This window comes from Mirounga angustirostris, unplaced genomic scaffold (genome assembly GCF_029215605.1).
Source record: "Mirounga angustirostris isolate CCGP_5_RB_7025 unplaced genomic scaffold, mMirAng1.0.hap1 SCAF_6, whole genome shotgun sequence".
NCBI lineage: Eukaryota > Metazoa > Chordata > Mammalia > Carnivora > Phocidae > Mirounga > Mirounga angustirostris.
Genome location: NW_026991714.1, coordinates 92,504,541 through 92,527,800, shown reverse-complemented (window position 1 = coordinate 92,527,800; position 23,260 = coordinate 92,504,541). Strand labels below are relative to the sequence as shown.

General features: G+C 34.7%; 1 protein-coding gene across 4 annotated transcripts in view; it reads left to right on the top strand.

The window, feature by feature from the left end:
* RTKN2 (rhotekin 2) overlaps positions 1–21,610 on the top strand; it is a 78,389-nt gene extending 56,779 nt beyond the window's left edge. For 3 of the 4 annotated variants that reach the window (XM_045877913.3, XM_064594676.1, XM_064594677.1), the window contains 3 exons: positions 9,323–9,488; positions 13,489–13,596; positions 15,052–20,733. In XM_045877913.3, the coding sequence (XP_045733869.1) occupies positions 9,323–9,488; positions 13,489–13,596; positions 15,052–15,587 (810 nt within the window). In that variant the 3' untranslated portion in view covers positions 15,588–20,733. Of the gene's footprint in view, positions 1–9,322; positions 9,489–13,488; positions 13,597–15,051; positions 20,734–21,419 lie in introns of those variants that run through there. The other variant, XM_064594678.1, reaches the window with a different exon arrangement.
* The last annotated feature ends 1,650 nt before the right edge of the window (positions 21,611–23,260 follow it).

Here is a 23,260-nt window from a genome sequence, read left to right as displayed (position 1 = left end):
ACAGTTTTCAAGGTATTCATTTTACCATATCAGTCCTTTATGGCAGGCAGAGCAGGTAAGTCAGCCCTGTTTTATAGGTATGTTATTTCTGTTTTATAAGTGAAGAAACTGACTCACAGATCAGATAGAACTTGTCTAGCTAGTAAGTAAAATTATATGGCTCACTGTTTTTCTGTTTCCTTACAGACATACTGCTAGACTAGATTTGGAAGACAAAATTAGACTTTTTCCTATCTCCATACCCACTCTGAATAAGTTTTGAAAGTAAGAAGTATCTCTGAAATGAGGTTGTGAGCCTGAAGCCACAGTTTCTACCTCTTGGCAATGGCTTAGACATGTGTTGAATCTTTAGCATTTAAATGTAAGAGGGCAGTTATAGTGGAACCCCTCTGTTACTGTAACCAGGGTATGTGTATTTTCTTGTCTGATGACAAGGGTGTAATTCCAGAAAAGCAGTTAACAGTGTTTACATGGCCCAGCTGAATTGACCTTTTTTCAATTGATTCATTTTTCCTTGTGTTAATAAAAGCTGATGGCCTGGTGACTGATGTGATTCTGTAGTCAATCAGCTCCATTATTAAGATGCCTGAAGTCACCATACTTAGAAATCCCAGTGGTGGTTTCACAACTGACCATTACAAATTCACAGGAAAATGATTAATCTAGTAATTTGTATGGACTCGACCTTAGACTTGGGGACAACCATGGGCTACATTTGACCCTGAGGACTGATGACATAAACTGTCATTGTGCATGACTTTTGTCTCAAGTACAAAAGAGGATTTTAAGATTAAACCATGAGGTAAGGGTCAGGTTGAAAAGATTAATAGAATTTAGTTGCTGATCTCAAAGATTGAACTGATACCAAGGTGCAACATTCTCTAGCTTTGTGATGTTGCTCTCTTTATTTTCTCCAGGGCTGATCCCTGCCCTCTCTCTACAGCAGCTCTCCTGTTGGCAGTTCCTACTCCTACCTCAGGTTTCCCTTGAGCCCTTCCATTCACCTGAAAACTGCTCTTTAGCAGTAAACACCCTGGTTACCTTATTTAAATATGACTATCTGGGTCGAGAAGTCTGTTTGTTACTTCTGTAAGCCTGGCTGCTATGTAGTTATATCTTATATTAAAGTCATTTTTACTTATTTTTTCTCAACTTAGACAATGATTCAGATTTATGAAGAAGTTGAAGCAATACTGGAGTGACACTCATGCCACCTAGATTCAGCAGTTACTGTTGCTGTCCAGTTTGCTTTCTCTCTAAGTGTTCTTCTTCGGGGGGCGGGGGGGAGTTGAAGCTCTTTGTATTTCATTTTTAATTTGTTTTATGAGGGTATAGCTTACATAAAATAAAATTCACCAATTGTAAGTGTACAATTTGATAATTTTGACAGATAATATACAGTTGTGTAATCATTACTACAATCATTATTGGATTATAGGTTTTTTAAGCTTCACAAATTTCAATTATACAGTAGTGTCATCAACTATAGTCACTTTCAGACCTTATTTATCTTATAGCTGTGAGTCTGTAAAGCCTCTTATCTATATTTTTTGCTGACCCGTTTGAACATAAGTCTCCAACATTGACACTTCATCCCCGAATACTTCAACGTGCAACTCTTAAAAATAGGAAACTAAAACAAAAGTGTGCGTGTGTGTGAATGAAATTACAATACCATTATCACAGCTAACCAAATGAACAGTAATTCTCTTATATCATCTAATAATCTGGCCCATATTCACCTTTTCCCCATTTTCCCTAAGACATCCTTTTAGCTTTTGCTTTCAATCTAGGAATGTTCAAGGATTATGCATTCTACTAAACTGTAAATTAGGTCTAGAGGCTTGATTAGATTCACTCTTAAACATCATTCACCACCATGTTTCATGCATAATGACAAATACTCTATAGGGCATTCTGTTCAGAGGCACATGATGTCAGGTTGTCTCATTATTGGCAATGTCACGTTTAATGACTTGGTTAAGGTGGTGACCACTAGCTCTCTTCAGCATAAAGGTAAGTTTTCCTCTTTACTATTAGCAAGTAGTCAGTGAGGTGATAGTTTGCAACTGTGTGAATATCTTTGTCGTCCAATAGTCTTTCACATAATGGTTTTATGACCTGATTGCCCTTGTCTGAATTGGTTATTACACTGGAGACTGCATATGTTGTTCTCATAATATCCCTCATTCTACGTGGATTCGCTGGCATTCTTTTGTAAAGAAGGACTTTTTCTCGTCAAGTAGGAATGAATGAATCCCAGTCACTCCTGAAAAGACAGGATGAAAGCTCATTGTTTTAACGACCAGTTTTCAGAGTAAGGAGTTGGTATTTCCTACTGGTCTTGTACTGATATTGACAGGCTGTACTGGAGCAGTTGCTCCTCCCTCCAGAAGAAGCAAATGCGTGTTGTGTCTGTTGTGTTCTCCCCGTATCAATGATAAACTCATAGAGTTTTATTTATTCAGTGTTTTAAATTACTTGATTTTTAAATATAAGGTAGATGTTTTCATTGTTTGGCTTACTTTGGAAATATTCTAAGGGACACATGATATTAGTATATTCTCAAATAAACAAGATCTTTGATAAATGCCGACTTGGTATTGGAGCAGGTAAGCACCAAATAAAACTTTTAAAGAATAGTGCTTTTGTTTCAGTTTTTAGTATATTTTCAATGCTGGGGCTCTAAGATCTTTTTATGCTTAATAATGTGAAGTATTAAATACAAATCAGAGTTCTTTTCTTTTGGTTGTCTTTCTTCTTCTCTCATGATTTAGAAAATAATAATTTTGTTTAATGCCACTTTATGTAAAAACATAAATTTTGCAGTTGCTAAGGTATATATAAATAATAGTTCTGTTATTTTGATCACAGGATCTGTTCTCTAACCATAATTTTTGTTCTTCTAAATGGCATTTCCTATAAAGCTAAGTCAGTTTATTAATTTTCATAGGGAGCCATCTATGGAAAGAGTCACATGAAGGAAAGAAAAGCCTAAGCTATTCCCCTCCTCTTTTCAATCCAAATTTGAAAGGATGGTTTACTTCAAAGTGATTGCTTCAACTTCAAAAAACTTCCCTATTAATGTTCTTGAGCAAGACATTCCCAATCAGGGGTACTTAACAGAGCCACTGAATCCTCTATACACTGCAGAAAACATTTTATTAGCCAAAGTTTTATTCATTGCCAGTGGGGTGGGGAGTGGGATGGAAAAGTGGTGTGGGTCTTTGTGATCAAAAGTCTTTTCTTGATTTAAATACTACATATCACTTCAATTTAATGAATAATAAAAGTTGTACTAAACAAATCAGTATCACTACTTGGTGTTATAGGCCTTTGTTAAATTGTCTTGAAATTGCTTTTAACCATTATGTTTGTCATGGACCCTAGCAAGCAGATTATTATGAAGCACATGGGATTTTTTTTTCTGATTATGTTAGTCCTTTAATGTCTCAATGCTACCAATGATTTAGATTGTCCTTTATTAAATATAGCAAAAATAATTATTTAAACAAACCTCTTCCTTTAGGAATTTACATCTGATTTAATTGGCGTAAATTGAAAATAATTATATCACACTAATACTAATCCTTCCTAATGCTTGGTTTAATTTATGGTTATGGTTTACATATTTCAAGCATTCCTTGCTGCATATTGTGAAGGTATACTTTCTTTGTCATTAGAGTATATATAAGGTCTAAAGGTTGTTTTTGACCAGCAACATTTTGTTTTTGTTCCTGATTAACAAGACTTTAGACCAAACACCTTTCAAAGAACTCATTTATTCTTACAACATGTTTATGAGGAAGCTGTGAGTGAAATAATGTTATCTCTGTGTTATAGGTAGGAAAGGAGGCACTTAGTTTTTTGTACTTGTATTTTATTTTCAATTTTTGAGGGGAAAAATTTAAAGATAATCTATAAAGAGAAAGGTAGAATTATCTCTGCCTTCACACATTGCCCCCACCATAGAATTATTTTGAAGCAAATCTTGGAGACTGTATGATTTAACTTGTAAATATAACAATTATCATACTTTAGAAAAATATATAGTCATATATATAGTCAATCATCAAAATTTCAGTATTCAAATTTCCCAGTCTTGTAATTTTTAAATTCGTTTTTGAATCAGGATTTTGAAATAGGGTTATATATTGCAGTTAATTGATTTGGTCATTTAAATCTCTAAATCTGTTGGAATGCTCTAGCACTCTCTCTCTCACACAGACACACATATACACATCCACACACTCTCACACACACAATTTATTGAAGAAATTGGGTCGTTTATCCTACAGAGTTTTTCCATAGTCTGGATTTTGTTGCTTGCATCTTTGAGTTGTCTTTTTCCTTTTCCCTTCTATTTTTGACTCAGATTTAGGTTGATTGGTTGGTTAGTAACAATATGTCTTAGGAAATATTTTGTACTTTTATTGGGAGGCATTTAAAGATTTTTTTTTTTTTTTTTTTTAAGAGAGAGAGGGCATGAGTTGGAGGAGGGAGAGAGAATCTGAAGCAGACTCTGCACTGAGTGTGGAGGCTGACGTGGGGCTTGATCTCACCACCACAAGATCATGACCTGAGCTGACACCAAGAGTCTGAGGCTTAACCAATTAAACCACCCAGGCATCCCATATTGGGAGGCATTTAATATGTCTGAGTCTTCTATTCATATTAACATCCACAGATGAGCATTGCTTAGATCCTTTATTTCATTAGGGATTGCAAACTGGTGATATTTTAATATTCTTTATTTATTAGCTGGGAAACTTCTACTTTATCAGCTCTTTGGTTGAGGTACAATTCTTATAGGGAAGACAGAATAAAGACTTTAACTAGTTACCAAAATAGTGAGGTAGTTCCCTTAGAATCCTTAAAAAGTGACAAATGAGTTCATTTTTAAATATCATTATGAATTTATAGATTTAAAGACATTTCCTGCATCAATTCATTACCATTGTTACTGACATCAGATGGTCCCATCTTTGGCTACTGGAAGCCTCTTCAATTTGGCTCCTGAGTCCTTTTGATACAACCCTAGTAATCTTTGATTTCTGGTAGGAGAACATGTTCTGGGATTATCCTGTACATTTCCTGGCCCAGGGTGAGAATCAGGCATCTCTGTAAAGAGATCTGATTCCTTTTAGCAGGAAAGAGTATTTAGAAACCATAATCTGGGTACATAGTAGTCTTTTAAAGATCATATAGTCAAAAAGTAAGGTAAGAAACAGTTCATAAATCTAGTCCTGACTTAGTAATTTTCCATTATCACAGAAATTGAGAGGTTGAAGTACAGTCTTAATTCAAAATAATGAACAACCTAAAAGAAACTTTCCTTTGATTTCAGAGTTAACTGTATTTTGTTACAAAATTGACTTCTCAGGTTATATTTTTATTGACTTCACTTGGCCTTCTCTGAGTACCCACCATCTCACGCAGTGGAAGGTTGCAGTTCGGTATGTGCTGACTGACAAAGTAGATCCAGCCAAGGATTAAAATTTCACAGTGAATAGTCTCAAATCTATCCACAAAGCAATAAAAGTTGACTGTAAAACCTCCCAAATCAGGGGCGCCTGGGTGGCTCAGTTGGTTAAGCTTCTGCCTTCGGCTCACGTCATGATCCCGGGGTCCTGGGATCAAGCCCCGTATCAGGCTCCCTGTTCGGCCAGGAGCCTGCTTCTCCCTCTCCCTCTGCCCCGCCCCCCCAATTGTGATCTCTCTCAAATAAATAAATGAAATCTTAAAAAACAAAAACAAAAACAAAAAAACCCCTCCCAAATCAACTAGATGGTTTGGGCAGAAAACTCTGACTTTGGATAGAAAACTGATTTCGGAACATCAGTGTCCTCATCTATAAAGAGTAGGATTAGGATCATCTCTGGGATTGGAGTCTGTCAACCTACAACTGTCATTATCTGAGTTGTTCTCCTATCTCATTCACTTATTCTTCAAAAATATTTCAAATACAGTGAGTGACAGACAATATTTTAGGCGGCTGAAGTAGGGGGAGCGAAAATACCCAAGGTTCTTGCTTTCATACCCTAAAACACACCTTGAGTTTTCTAATTCATTCTTCGTTTGAGAAGTGCAGTTTTAAGCACTCTTATTGATACTTTGTCCACAATGAAAAACAACTTGCATAGACTTTCTGATATTATCAGAAACTTTATTTGTTTAATGACTTTTTCTTTGACATGGAGTTTTTTGGTTGAAAAAAAATCCCATTAGTTAAATTATTTTGGGTGATAAAATATAGTAAGTTAATTCAAATGGTCTATTTTGTGTTTCATTTGCACCTTTTAATAGCTTCTCATGTTTTAAAAATTTAGTGGTATTTAAGATTCTCAGAGTTAATGGAGTGTATAATGTATAGTATTTTTATATTATTGCATTATATCCTCTTAGAAGGATATAAATGATCCAGTTCATCAGATTTTCTACATAGCTATTTTCATTTGAAATGATATCTTGGTGTTATTAAAAATGTACATATTCATCTGTAAAAATCACACTTTCCTTATTTAAAAGTTGAATCCATTTTAATCCTATATACAAAAGGTAGTCAGAAATTTGCATTAAGATAGATTTGGATGGGGTGCCTGGGTGGCTCAGTTGGTTAAGCGACTGCCTTCGGCTCAGGTCATGATCCTGGAGTCCCGGGATCGAGTCCCACATCGGGCTCCCTACTCAGTGGGGGTTCTGCTTCTCCCTCTGACCCTCCTCCCTCTCATGCTCTCTGTCTCTCATTCTCTCTCTCTCAAATAAATAAATAAAATCTTTAAAAAAAAAAAAAGATAGATTTGGATGGAGGGAAGCACAATTTCAACAACAGGAATACTTCATATTTCATTGTTTGTTTGTTTGTTTTTAATACTAACCGCAAGGAGGGTTCTCTTGCCCTCCTCTCCCACTGAGTCAGCCTTCAATAAATCTTATTGAGAGCATATTAAAGATTCTTCCTAGAGCTTAAGTCATTCTCTGCTAGTGATAATAAGCTTTCTATTTAAAGACATGGATTATATGTATTTTCAGCCTCCAAGGATGCCATTTAGGGCACCATTTTGTTTTTATATTGTATAAATAATTACTTAAAAGAGTTAATTCACAAATTACCATGGCATAGGAATGTAAAAAGACCCTGTTCTTTTAAATTACAATGTTGACCATAAGTGCATTATAACCCTCAGAAGACATTCACATTCCTACATTTTAAAATTGACAGGATAGACTGTCTCTAAGATGGTTAGCAATCCTCACCTTTTGTGATGCTCAAAACTTTCAAAGTTATGTTGCTACTTCATGCAGCATACATTTTTTTTCTCATGTGATTCTTGAATAAGAATTCCTTCCTTCAGGAAAGAACTTCTGTAGTATACAGTAGTTCCTTCCTATCTGCAGGGTATATGTTCCAAGACCCCTAGTGGGGGCCTGATACTGTGGATAGTACTGAACCTGTGCTATGCTGTTTTTTCCTATACGTACATAGTTCTGATAAAGTTTAACTTATCAATTGGGCATAGTAAGATATTAACAACAGTAACTAATAGTAGAATAGAATAATTCTGACAATATACATAATAAAGGTTATGTGAATGTGGTCTTTTTCTCAGAATACCTTGTTGTACTGTACTGACACTTCTTGTGATGATGGGAGATGGTAAAATGCCTGAGTGATGAGACAAAGTGAGGTGAATGACGTAGGCGCTGTGACGTAGCGTTAGGCTACTACTGACCTGGGGACCATATGTCAGAAGGAGGATCATCTGCTTCTGGACTGCAGTTGACTGGAGGCAACTGAAACTGCAGAAAGCCACAAACTGAGGATGAGGGGGAGCTGGTGTATATGGTGTTCACCTGCCCGTAGTTACCCATTCTTCAGGGAACGTACAGCGTTTCTTTGTAACTCTTTGCTACTTCTGTAAGTCCACATAGACATCGTTATATGTGTATGTTGGTTTTGGGGTATGACTATACATACAATCTCTCTTCACTCAATACTGAAAGAAGTGAGGAATTTCTTCTCACTCCTAATCAGCTTTTGTAACTGCCAGCTAACTACTCTTCTACACACACTACAGTAGGTTTACACATAGGAGTCTAGAGCTGTTCAACCCAGTGCAGGAGCCACTAGCCACCAGTGGCTGTTAAGCACCTAAAATGTGCCTGGTCCAAATGGAGATATGCTGTAAGTTTCAAATAGAGACCGGATTTTGGAGACTTAGTATGAAAAAGAGTGTAAAATATCTCAAAAAATGTTTTTTGCTCACATGTTAAAATATTTTGGATGTGTTGGTTACATAAAAACATGATTTTAAAATAATGTAATAATTAATACATAATGATTTTCACCAGTTTCATTTTACCTTCTTAATGTGGTTACTAGAGACTCTTAAATTACATATGTGGCTCACATATTTCTAATGGGCAACACTGCTCTAGAATAACATCAGTCATTATCCAAGCAGCCAAATCCCTATTGTTGCATAAATAGATAGTTGTATTCCAGACATCTTTCCCCAAAACTCCTTGGAAACTGCATGTAGATGCTAGTTTGTCATGCGGTGTGGTGGTGCTTGAATGACTTGGGAACAAGACTTTTCTACATGTAGATACAGTAAGCACCACACTGTCATACCTAGTACCATGCAGAAAAAGTTTAAACTACCAACATGAATGAAACCATTGCCTTTGTTGTAGATCGGTGCATTCAGCGTTTAAAAAAATAATTGTTACTATCACGAAGGTTATAGTACTTCATGGATCTTTAGCTATGAGCTTTGTAAATGAATGGTACATATGAAATAAATGTTAATGGAGAAAACCTAACTGCTTTGCTGCAGTAAACACTAAGTTATGGTTTTACTGCTTTAAGTGATAACACTGTATCTAATGCCTGAATATTAGAATAACAAACATACTTTACAGATTCTTTTATTTTATTACTGTTGGAAATGTAGTTAACATAATTCACATTACAGTTATGACACGCTATACTTGTTTTATTGCAAATTTTAAGATGTATATAAAAGACAGCAAACTCCTACTTAAACAGATCAAAACAGGTTATGTTTTAATCTCATGTAATTTAAAGTAAGTTCGCTACATAGCATACTTTGAAACATTACTCAGTATTTTTCATACAAAGCATTTTTTATCGATTTGAGTCTGAATATTGAAAGTTCTCAAAATTACATATTTTAAATGATCAGCAATTAGATTTATAATTGCATCTGGGGTAAGTATGGTAGCTAAGCAGTAAAACATTTATTTGATCATACAAAAATACTCTCCTGTAAAACACCAATTTTGTCTTAATTTTTAGGAAACCAGAATTCGGGCAATGGATAAGGATGCCAAGAAAAAAATTCATAATTTCTCTGTCATCAACCCTGTTGCCGGACAGGCTGTAACTCATATTTTTGCAGTGGACAATAGAGAAGATCTTCAGAAATGGATGGAAGCCTTCTGGCAACATTTCTTTGATCTTAGTAAGTTGATGTTTGGATTTGCTAGTAATGTATTCATGAAGCATGAAAGGATGCACAAAGCAATCTAAATATTAAAATTATAATCTTATGGTTTGTATCAAGATTTTTTTATGCTCTTGAGTAAAATGATAGTATATATCATCAATGCATTGATGCCTTTTTCTCTCAACCTTTCCCCAGTGCCTGATTTACTATAGTTTATTATACCTTTGAATTCCTCGTATCCCTACCTATTATTTTTAAGTTTCTCTGGTCCCTAAAATAATTAGACCACATTTTTTCAAAATATTGGGTTTTAACTAGTTAAGGCAGTGTGTTTGATCAAAGGGATAAGAAGCTATTTGAGTAGTGAAGAACTTGTCTAGGTTAGTGATGATCCTAAAATTTGAAATGCTCAAGAGATTCATGTAACCTTCTGTTAATTCCAGATTTGTTTTATCATCTTGGACATCATCCAAAGATTTCTTTTAAACCATACATATGGTTTTTCAGTTTCAATAATACAGCCCATGATTATAAAAACAATGTGATAGTAATATAATAATAGAGTTCTACTATGTAAAATATGTGAGGTCCTAATACCTCAATTTAAGGAGGAATTTTATCAACAAGAAAATATTGAAGTCATATATTGAAAATGTAGACTATTGATAATGGCTATTTCTAGTCAAACTAAGCCCACCATTAGATTCAACTGGTATTTTATGTCTTCAGAATGCTTTTCTTACAGAATTACAAAAGAGAGCCATTTCCAAACGATACAAAGTTGTTTCTGCAACTCCTAGAAATAATCCTACAGAAATTTTAGGACTTCTTAAGATCTGTTTTGGGGAACTTTATAAAAGAGTTAATACCTGCTGTCCTAAGATTAATTTTTATAAGCCTACTGTGATCCATGGCCTGGTCAAGTATTATAGTGATGTTTGGGGTGGGGGCAAAGAAGGGAACTAAATTTATTGATTACCTTCCACATACCACATGGCTTCATTTTTTCCTCACAACAGCCCAGCAAGGCAGAAATGATTTCCCTCTGCTCTAAAGTTGAGAAAATTGAGGCCTGAAGAGATTGCTGGTTTACTGCGGGAAACCAGAGGACTCCCTCCGTAGCCTTCTGGAATTCTTTAGGACTTGTTTCCCTTAAGCACTACCCCCTAGGCACTGAATAGATGTTTAAATATTTGTTCTATGCTTATCAGCATGCACTACATTTTTTTTTTTTAATTTCAGCTGATCTTAGATGTGTAACTTAAAAGATAACAACTTCCTTTCGTTTGCTGATCACATCTGAAATTTTAACTGCTTTCCTAAATGCTCTGCTCTAGAGAGTCTGTCTTACAAAGACTATATTATTTTTAGAAGTGATTCTGCTATTTTACACTTTTTATGTGTATAAAAACAGGAACGAGGGGTGAAAGGAGGTAAAAATGCAGAATATTATGGTCTGGATATCAACTGCTACTAGACGGTATTATGTTTTTATTTGCCAGATTAGGTAAAATAATTTATCATGCTAAAATGGGGGAGTTGGAGGGATACAAATCTCATGATATTACTGCCAAAATAAGGAAGGGATGACAAGTAGGTTCTTACATATTCTTTAGTATTTAATGATTTGTGGATAAAATCTGCCAATCTTTAAAGTATAAATTCTATTAGATTTGCACTTTAGAATTCATGAATGAAGATATGAAGCAAAGATGGAAATGTTTATACTATCCTAAAGATTGACTTTTAAGTGGTAAGTGTAAGTGTAGCCTCTTGTGATCTTAGGTGAAATCTGATGTGTAGAACAAAGTAGAGGATAGATATTTAGGTTAGAATAAACTCAGAGTAATTTAATATTTAGAACAAATTTCAATTACTTGACTCTGATTAAGAGTAGAAAATCAGGAGAATGAGAAAATTAAAAACCAAGAAAAAACATTAATGGTACTAGGTCTGTTTAGCCTGGCAAAGAACAACCTGAAGGGTGGAGGTTGGAGGCAAGGGGGATGTCATAGCTAATTTTTAATATTTGAGAGCTAACGAACATGTAAAAGAGGAATGACACTTGTTTTGGTTGATCAAAAGGGGTAGAGCTAGGAGTGGTGGCTCAAAGATACATTTTTTCCAAGTATTTAATAATATAAATATTGAGTTACATAAGCAGCTTAGCATAACAGATCATTTTGACTGGGAACGTTATAGCAAATATTATTGTGGTAAGCATCTTCAGTGTACAGATTTTATGTGAACACAACATAGCCATTTAATATTTCATACGGGGCCTTTATTTTTACATTAGCATGTTGGTATCAGGTATAACAGCGCATACTAATTTATTCACTGATAAAATAAATGTTTCCATTGTAAAACTGATCAGTGAACATACCACATGACTCTGACTTCAGTAATGCATGGGATAATATGGCTTTATATTCCAGTCTTCAACATGATTAGTATTCTGCTACCAGTTTAACAATGCAAAGCTTTCATCTATCAATGTAGAGAAAATACTATACTTCATAATTTGCCTAAGATTTGATGGAGAAATGTTTGCCAGTTCAAAGTATTTCATTATTTTTCTATTAGATAAGACCTTATTTTTTTTCTGCCCCCAAGAAGGAAAAGCTGGCTTTTATATATTTATCTAAAAAAGGAAGTGGAGGGGAGGAATAAGTTATCAGATCTCAGATCCTACTAGATTTAAATTCTGCAGAGCAACCTTTGAAGCCTCAAACTCAAGATTTCATTCCCTTTATGAGATGCTACGTGGGCTATTTTGAAATTTTTACCATATTCTATACTTAGCATTGTAATAAAACATACTAAAAGGTTTTTTATGTTTCTTAGCTATTTAAGGTGATGGATTTAAAATTTATGCATATTACCATATAACCATGGCTGTATATTAGATTTAAAACAACAAAAATGAATAGATAACTTGACCAAACATGAAATGTCTTTTATTTTTAAGCTATGGAAAATAACTAAATTGGATATTGATTATGGAGACTGAGAATATAATAAAAGGAAGAGAAATATAGATTTTAAATCATTCCAAAAAGGCACATGTGTATTAAATTTACTTTTCTACAGATGTAAGATAGAGTATAAGAATAGTGAGGTGCAATAACCTACTTTTATAACATGGATATAGAGGCACATAGTCTCTGGCACAGTTGTTATCCAGCACACAGGCGCACAATAAACATGGAAAGGTTAAAGTTTTTATATCCATTCAGAAGAAAAAAGCCTAAGCATTTTAAGATGAAAATAGTAAAACATAATTAAAAGAAAATTAATTGTTGTCCACACTCTCAAATTTTAACTTAAAAATCAAAACAACTTATTTAAGAGTATTTTTTTAATTCCAAATGACTAATGGCTTTAATTAAAGTGTCCTTCTTAAAATAAATTAGACTCAGTTAGAATTTTGACTGATGTGTAATAGGCTCTTATATACCTTTTACTTGAATGAAAATGCAGCATTTTTCTAGTTATACGAATTTTGAAAAGCATAATCATTTGAAGAAATAATTGTTAAATAAACAATTATTATTTCTTAATTAGAATTTTCAAAGTTAACACCATTTTTGAGAAGCACTGTTTCCTTCTAGGTAACTCTATTTCAGTTGATTTTTACCTTTCAACTGTCTTAATAAGTACTGGATATTTTTATTTAATATTTAAAAGAGGAGAACTTGTACAAATTTTTGCCATGAATAGAAATTTCATTTACTGGACCATTTAGTGAAATAGTATAGTATTTAATAGCCTAGAGATCTTAGCTTCTTATATCTGTGCACAGAACTTTATTTTCCAAATAGATTACTCTTATGCTTAGACTTGGACTTTAAAATTATAGGTAGTACTAGGTTTTTGTGGCTTCCTTAAGGCAATGCTTTATAAATTCACTCTTACTTTTCACAGCAAAAAATATGTTGATATCTATTGAAAATGAAGTATATGTCTTCACATTTATGTTTTAAACTAGCCTGCCTTTTTCTGTCTTTCTTAGGCCAATGGAAGCATTGTTGTGAAGAACTTATGAAAATTGAGATTATGTCACCACGGAAACCACCTTTGTTCTTGACAAAAGAGGCGACCTCAGTCTACCATGATATCAGTAAGTGGGGTTTGTCTTTTCTAAGCTGCAGGGTAACAAAAACAACATTGTCCATACTCAAGCAGCTTATTCTATTGACATTAAAATGCTAAAATTTTCAGGGCACAGTCAAAATGAATGAAAAAAGACTATGATTATAGACTAAGGAACTCATGTTTAATAGATGAATTAATACAAAATTAATGAATACACATTTTTCATAGTTTGAATGCTTCAGATCAAACAAAACGTTAAGGCTTCAAAATGAATAAGGGTGCACTGAAAATAAATATTAGCTGAGTAGCTGATGAAAATTCTGAAAATGTAAACTTGCAGATTCTAAAATATAATCATGTTCTGTAATTTTTTCTGTATTTTATTAAATTTGTTTTAAAGAATGTTGATAAATGAGTATTAATAAATGGAGGCTTTCATCTCTGGTCAGAAAACTGGTTAAGTTTAACACTTTGGAAAATTTTAAATTTCTAGACTCATGAATATTCCATTTTCCCACACTTTGAAGGGTATTTATTTCTCTGTGGGATTGCCTGAGTGAACAGTGCTGTGAACAAACACAGGTCAACACTAAATTCTATTTTATTTTGCCACAACATGTACTTTATACACACTTTAAAATGTTAGATTAAAAATGATACAACCAGTGATTCATTTAATACCAGGTAATTCATTTCATAGACATTTATCTCTGTTCTTTTATTTTCTCCCAAGGAAAAATTCATCCAGCATCCTTATCACCAAACTGGTATCAGGGCTTCACTCTGTTTCCTTGGGTTTCTGGTTTTGGAATTTTCCCCTATTAACAGAGACTTTGCTAGTCTACAGGAAAGGATGCTAATCCAGTTACCCTTGTCCAAGTTTACATATCAGGCTTTTATAAAAAGGGAATCCACTCTTACCTAGAAGTCAGAATAGATTTTATTTTATTTTATTTTATTTATTTATTTATTTAAATTTTATTTCTTTATTTGACAGAGAGACACAGCGAGAGAGGGAACACAAGCAGGGGGAGTGGGAGAGGGAGAAGCAGGCTTCCTGCCGAGCAGGTAGCCCGATGCGGGGCTCGATCCCAAGACCCTAGGATCATGACCTGAGCCGAAGGCAGACGCTTAACGACTGAGCCACCCAGGCGCCCCCAGAATAGATTTTAAATCCAAGAAAAGTTATTTAATAAATATTTAATCGATAGGATTGAAAAACCTGATGTAACTCCGCTCCTTTGAAAACTGGCTTTTACTCATTTAATATTTGGAATATATTTGTGTGTGTGTGTGTGTGCAGTGCATAGTGAACGATCTTATTTTTTGGTTCTGTTGGTAGGGTTATTTTTAAACCAAAACCACTTGCTTATCCAATGTGTTTTTGATGACTTACAGATACTGGTTTAGAAAACAATAACTCAAAATGTACACAGCTTTTGAGTTTTCCCCCATGTATTTTTTCTCAAAATTATTACAGGCATTGATTCACCTGTAAAACTTGAAAGTTTAACTGATGCAATACAAAAAAACCTTGAAGAGACAAATGGACAGTTTCTTATTAGTCAGCATGAAGAATCCTCACCACCTCTTTGGGCCAGCCTCTTTGATGATAATCATCAAGTGGTTATCCAGAAAAAGGTATTATCTCCTTCAAGCAAGCAGTTACATGATGGGAAAGGGAAAAAAAGACGCGCTCCCCTTCCTCCTCCTGATAAAGCTCCATTCAGCTTAAAAACCCAGAGCAACACAGATCAATTGGTTAAGGACAACTGGGAGAAAACAAGTGTGTCTTGGACCTCGCCTTTGGATACCAAATTATCAACCCTAATGCATCACTTACAGAAACCGATGGCTGCTCCTCGAAAACTTCTTCCTGCCAGGAAAAATCATTTAAATGATGGTGAACACATAGACACTAAAACCAATTTTGAAGCCAAGCCAGTGCCAGCTCCAAGGCAGAAGTCTATCAAAGACATTTTGGACCCTAGATCATGGTTGCAGGCACAAGTATAGAAGACCCTTAATGTATAAAGCATTTAACAAATGGGCTTAATTCAGAAGCACTAGAGATGTGGTAATATGTAATTATGTTGGTAAATATGATAGTGATTTACATCAATAATTAATAAGCTATTAGGTATTAAAATGCTTTATAATGAAGAAATGGATTTCTCTTTTACTTCTGATCTTCAGAATATAAGTGATTTCCCTGGTAGAGTGCAAAAGGCAGTTTCTAGACAATATCCTACTTGTTGGAAGGGTTAATTTATTCCTAAATTAGTGCCAGCAGTGAGCAAGCACTAGGCAGAAGAAGGCATTAAAATTTCTTTGGGGAGAGACTGTCTAGTAATTTAAAATGTGTTAAATATGAGCCATATTCTCATTGTGAGAATTTTAATAGTAATGGAATGTTTCAAAAGTTTTATACAAACCACAAATTATAGAATCCACCCAAGAAAATTTCTTCTTAGCATTCTGGAATTCTCATCTAATGGTTCACTGGCTCTCATCTGTTGTTTAACTCACTAGTTAACTCACTGACCTTTCAAATTCCTGAGATGAATTTTGGAATATTAAATCCTTCATCTTTAAAGGGAATTTATAATGTGCTATTCAGAGTTGTTTCCTTGATGAGCCCTGAAATCCTGTTGACATCAACTCTCGTAAGTGAAGCATTAACATTTATTAGTTTAGAGAAAAGGTAAATGAAATGTTCTTTTATTTCCATTTTTCTATGCATGGTGCTAATTTCAATTGTGACACTGGAATTTGGGGAAGTGAGCAGCTGATTAACACCTTAAAGTTCATTTAATACTTATTTAAAAAGCAGATGGCCAATTCAAAAATATCAGAAAAGTTAGCCATGATAATAATTTTCAGAATGAATCCTTTAAAAACATTTTAATTAAATTTCCTTTTTCTAGTAAGGGTTGATGTCTGCTATTGATATTATTCATTAAAAGTCATATTCTTACAACAATGACATCGGAATCATTTCCATAGGAGGTAATTTCCATAGCAACTAATCATAGTGACCCAAACAGGATTATGAAATCAAGTGAGGAATTAATAGCAAGAGGATGAATACCTTAAAGGAACAAAAATCCATTTTTTAAATAATAATACTTCTTGTAAACAAGAGCTGAACAGTTTTAAAAATCAAATCAGAATTTCCAAATAAAAGAGTTTCCATAAGGTGTCAGCAACGGCACAAAAAATCTGAAATCACACTGAACCCTAAATGTCATTGCAAGAAATAAAAATCTAAGAATTAAATTACTGCCCTGTGTTTAATCTCTGGAGATCTTTTTAAAGCTCACAAGAACTCTATTTGGATCAGAACTACATTATTACAAAGTAAAATGAACACTTGACAAAAAAGTAACATTAATTTAAATGGAGCCTTTCATTATTTTTAGATAGCAGTCTTTCTTCATTTATATGGAATGATGTAACTGCCCGGTTACTTTTGTGTTTGCGGGGGACTCCTAGTAAGAATTGCAACTCCAGGGAGTAATGACACAAAAGGTCTCTTGTGACCTGCGACACCAGGATAGACATAGTATTTGATGAGAAGGAAACCCCATGTGCCTGCCTTAGAGGATTGTAGAGACAATCACATGCATGAAAACCTGCAAAGGTAGGATTAATTCGTTTTTCTAACGAGAAGGCTCTCATAAATTCTGTTGTGGTTGCCAATTCAGTAAATGACGTATTAAAAATCTACAGGATATTATTGTTTGAATTTCTGTTTATTTTTTGAACCTCACTGCTGTTTCTGACAGTGTTTGTGACTGTCATTGCCACTAAATTATTGAGCTAGAAGATGCTGCAGGCAAAATTGTTTCTGAAACTGGTATCTAAGCATTTTTTTTTTTTTTAGTTGAAGCCTTCCTTATAACAACCAGTGTTAAAACTTCCAAATTATATTCTTGTCATTTCCTCATGCATATTATATCAAGAAGGATTTAAGGTGTACTGGAAAGAGAATTTATTCATAGAGAAACTACCTAGCAGTCATGCCCTCAGTGGGATACTTTGAAAACAAGGCTGAGGTCCTTCCTCCTAGAAATATTTATGTGAAGCCTGACCAAGGACCACAGTTACTCAGGCTATTTCTGGGGGCCCATCTAGCTGTATGCTACAGAGACTTTGGGATCAGGCTGAAGGCTTCAGCTTCACTTCCTGTAGCGTGGTGTTCATTAAATGTTAGCTCACTTCCCCCAAAAGGTATAATACAAAGTCAGGGCTCCCTCCCTTCCTTCTTTCCCTCTTACTCCCTTCCTTCCTTCCTTCCTTCCTTCCACAGTTAAAAAAAATCTAAAAATACTTAGTTAAACACTTTGTCAAGGAGTTCGTCAAAAGAAGTATTTGTTTTCTCATTTCCTAAACCGGAAGTTTATGACAGATAAAAATATGTCATGTAATAAAAGATGTTTCAGCTTTTTATGAGCTGCCTTTTCACATTCCTTGTTTGTCCTTTTAATTTGTTTCTTGATATATGAAGACTATAAACTCGAAAACAAAGAGTTAGCTGTCAGATCTTGATAATAATATTATAATTAGAGAAAGAATAGATATTTTATATTATGATAATTCTGATGATCTGAAGATAATGTCTTAGAAAATTACATTTACATTTCAAGCTCTGGGACATAAATTACTTACAACAGCATTAAGATAGTATTATTTTTACTTGCTACAAAGTGGTGAGCTTTTTATTTAAACATCTTTCCAAGGACAAAGATGGCATTTTGTTATTATAAACACACACCTCCTAAGGTAAACACAGTCTTTCAGAATATCAAGTGTGCCAACTCTTGGGGAGTTTGGTTAAATCCTCCTTAACTGTCTGCAGTGCCCCCTGACTTCTTTTAAATGGATGTGCATGTATGTGGAAAACTAATTTCATTTATTATAAATGCCTTATCTTTACCCTTTAAGATCCTACTAAGTAAATTTTTCTGGTCCTGTTTATTAAAAATGGAAGCTGCCTTGTGTTAGAGAAGATTCATATAAGGTAGGTTAAGCAGTCAAGTATTTCCTTAGGCTTGTGTTCAGCACCTCAGTCACCTACTGAGAAGTTAATTAATTCAGTCCAAAATGAAATTATAGGGCAGTTTGGCTCAATTTATGGTAAATGCCATTTGAATGTAATCACCTGTGTTACCATGAATGAGGAACAACTGTGCTAGATACAGACAGAACACTACCAGGAACAAGAAGATAGTGCTTTGGCAGGGAAAATATCTGTCCCTGTGGTCAGAATTTATCAAAGCCCTTGTCTTTTTAAAGAATGAACTATTGAACAGTAATTAAACTTTAACTGATGACCATTTGTATAGTGTTCTGTTAGTCTTAAACTATAAAGTAAAGAGAGTTGACTTTGTGCCCTTACATTTTAAAGGCATCACTATTTTTAAATGTTTACATGTTTAATGTAACTGCTTCACTGCTGATAATAGTTCTATGTAAAAAGTTTATTTTGGATTATGCATATTTTTAGTTAACACTAGAAAAGGTGTTACCTTTGAATTTTTAAAAGACAAGATTGCATTTGCAAATACGCTAGGGGGTGTTATTTTTTATAACATGCTTGTATAATTGGCATTGTTTGTAATTTTTATTTTTTAATTAAATGTAGGTCAAGCATATGGATTAAAACATATTCATGGGGCACCTGGGTGGCTCAGGTGGCTAAGCGTACAACTCCTGATTTCGGCTCTGGTCATGATTGCAAAGGTCCTGAGAATAGAGCCCCACGTCAGGCTCCATGCTGGGCATGGTGCCTGCTTGAGATTCTCCCTCTCCCTCTACCCCTCCCCCTGACTCTGTTGGCACTCTCTAAAAAAAAAAAAAAAAAAAGTATTCTATTATGGGTATGTATTTTTTAAAGATTGGTAAGGAAGCCAATGTCATGTGATTAAAATTTCTATACATTAAAGGAACTGATTCATGAAGACATTTGCTAGCTTTTTCTTTAGGTACCCTCTTCTGTGCTAGACTGATAGAAGTAAACTGTTGTGAAATCAGCTCAATCAGAGAAAGACATACCCAAAGCTGCTGCTAATTATTATGACTAATATTAGATAACCTTGCTATAACTAATAATCGTTAAAATGTTTACATATAATCTTTCTTACAGTCTACTCTTTTAAAAATTCACTGTTATAAACTTAGTTTTAGGTTACTGATGCAGAATTTGCCCAGAGCTTAAGTCACTCTGATAATAAATTAGGGACCTAGGATACTCAGTTGCTGTTAGCCACAAGAAGACTCCTTATTCTAATGTACCTCCCTCAGTGCTTAATTTATTCCCATGGAGCTCCTCAGGGGAGGGGGAGAGAAATGAACAATCCTGGCTCAATTATATTATTTCAATATTTTACTTCTGAGTCTGAAACATGACCAGAAATATTTAACATTTCTTTTTTTTAAAAAGCTTCCTATGCTCTGAGGAGATTTATTACATAAATATTTTTGTTTATCTGAATATAGGAAAAATACCAGTCCTGGCATGTTTGATAATTAGAAACCTAGGCAAAATCATTCCAAATCTTACTGAAAATTGTGTTTTAAATCGCAGCAGTTTGCCTTCAGAGATATGGTAATCTCTTAATGTACTACTGAAGGAGAGATTGAAAAGATCTTGTATATACATAATTATGCCCTGTCATAAGCATGTTTCAAGATATTAAAATAAAATGTTTCAAACAAAAAGCAGAATCAGACCAGTAAATACAGAAGACAAACTGATGGTTGCCACTGGAGAGAGGGCCAGGGGGGATGGACAAAATGGGTAAGGAGAGTGGGAGATACAGGCTTCCAGTTATGGAATGAATAAGTATAAAGGCCCAGCACGGAGAATATCGTCAGTGGTAATTGCCATAGTGTTGTATGGGGACAGACGGTGGCCACACTTGGATGGTGAGCACAGCATAACCTATAGACTTGTCGAATCACTATGTTGTACACCAGAAACTAATTAACATTGTGTGTCAACTATACTCAAAAAAGTGTTTTTTAAACAGATGGTTTTGTTGAAAATGGGTACTTTTCTGAGTGTTGTATTTTTATGTTTGTTTACTCAAAAACCATTTTCTTTCTGTTTTTGTGAGTAGATACATTTTTGTTGAATTTAGCCATCTTAATAAACAAATCTTAATTTACTTAGTTGTGGTAATTTTCGTTTTATATTAAAGAGGAGAAAAAGTATTAAGAAGAGTTATCTACCCACTTACCTCAAACATTAAACCATGTGTTTATATATATATAATATAAAATTGTAGGCACATACCTATACTCCATCAAGTCTTCAATCCAGATATTTTCAATTAGTTTTAAAGGACTCTTTTGTAAGTGCTGCCAGTGCCGGCGGGATAAAAGTCCAGACCTCTCCACAGCTGACGGAAAGCCTCACAGCCCCCTTCCAACTTGCCACGCCCTGCTGGGCGCGTTTCTCTTGCTGCTCTCAGCACTTGGACGTGGCCGCAACAAGTTTCTGCTTGCTCGTCATTTTCTTATGCTCTCCTCTCTGCCTAGAATATCTCTCCTCCCTCTCTTCTTCATGCACTCTTCCCTCAGCCCACAGCCAGCAAATTTTATTCGTTCTTCAAAATGGTAGCACCTCTAAATTCCTCAAGACTTCATGCCCTCTTCAACCTCTCCACCAGGATAATTACACTCCTTTCTTTGTGTTTTATTCCTACTTCTACAGCCCAAGCCCTTGTTTATAGTTTTGTGTTCCCTTACGTATTAGTTTTGTGAATTTGTCCCCTGTATAACAAATTACCATAAACTTATCAACTTAAAACAACATACATTTATTATCTCACATTTCTTTAGATCAGAATTCTGCATGGGCTCTCAGTGGACTCTCAGCTTGGGATCCCACAAGGCCGACATTGAAGGTACCGGACAGCCTGGGCTCTCTAATCTGGAGCCTCTGGGGAAAATCCACTTCTAGGCTTATCTGTTATTCGGGTGTTGGCAGAATTCAGTTCCTAGTGCTTGTGGATTGAGCAGGGGTCACTCTCAGCAACTGGAGGTCACGCTCCAGTTTTGGCACACGGCCCCCTCTTCAAAGATAGCAACAACTCATTAAGTCTGCTGAATTAAATCCCCCTCATGGAGGAGTTGAATCTACCTAATTCAAATCTGTCTGACTTTTCCATCCACTACCAGCTGGGGAAAACTACTTTTAAAGGAATTATGTGAGTAGATGTAGCCCACCAGGATAATTTCCCTTTTCATTAGTTCAAGATCCACTGATTAGTAACCTTACTTACATCTGGAAAAATCTCTTTTGCATATAATATCATGGGCATGATATATTCATAGGGCAGGACATCTTGGGGTGCCATTTTAGAATTCTACCTATCACAAATTAGGTTTTTCAAGGATAGGGAGCATGTCTTATTGACCTTTTAATCCTGTCACAGCAAAATGCTGATGGAGGAATAGTATCGGGTAAATATGTGTAGGGCATTGTGCTAAGCATATGAATTAACTCAGTAGCACACTAAGCAAACACAGAAGAATTGCCTGGGGTCATAATTGCATGGTAGTTAGGAGTGTGGATTCTGGAATTAGACCTGGATTTAGTTCTAGCTCTGTGCGACCTCACTGTAATTCGGGGATTTTTTTTTTTTTTTTTAACATTATCTAAATTTGGGATTTGGGGTTTTTCTAATCTTTAAGGTAAAAATAGTATTTACCTCATAGGATAGCCATGATTATTAACCAACTGAGCCACCCAGGCACCCCGATAGCCATGATTATTAAGATAATGCAGGTAACAAACATAAAGCCCAGGGCCTGGCATATAAGTTCTTACCTTGTCTCTATAGTGTGACATATAAAATTATAACAAATATATAAAGAAAGGAATGAGAAGATCTAGCTAATATATACACATACATACATATATTCTTAAAAGAATTTTAACCCAGCCCCATTTTTTTTTACTTCATGTGAAAATATTGGACTTTAAGAGATATCTAAAAATGTATCCAAATACTTACTGTCCCTATATTAGAGCCCTATGTTAGGCACCATTGGGGTTTGCAAAATTAAAAAGAATACTTATTTTTGAGAAGTTCATGTAAGAGTTTGTAGGATCAACCATATTAGAGAATATTGAGGTGAATTACTGCTTGAATTTGCATTCTGCCTATCTAACAGTAATATATCTGTACACAGACATTTAAAACAATCCCTATCTACCACCAGTGTACCTGAGAAATTAGTTGAAAAGATAATACATAAAACAACAATAGGCGATATAAAAGAGTATCAGTATAACATAAACATCTAACTTTAAGTGTTGTAAGAGATCAGAGAGAGGCATGAGAACTTTTACAAAGCAATTTTTCAACAAGTGCAAAATGCCTTGTATCTTTTTACTACTAAAATGAGTTAAGCAATACAAAATTATGTACTATGAGTATCTTGGGACAATGTGAGAGCAAGTCGTAATAGGAAGATTTTTCAAATCTAGGAGAAATAAGTAAAATAGAAATCAGTTTATCCAGTAGGTTCCTGGAGGAGTTTAATTTTACAGCATTCAAATTTAAGGGGGGAATGTAGTCATGAAAGTTGTGGAAAAGAATGGATTAGATAAGGCAGTGAGACTATTTTTAAGGTAAGAATCCACAGAACATGGTGAAGATTGTCATGGCTAAAGT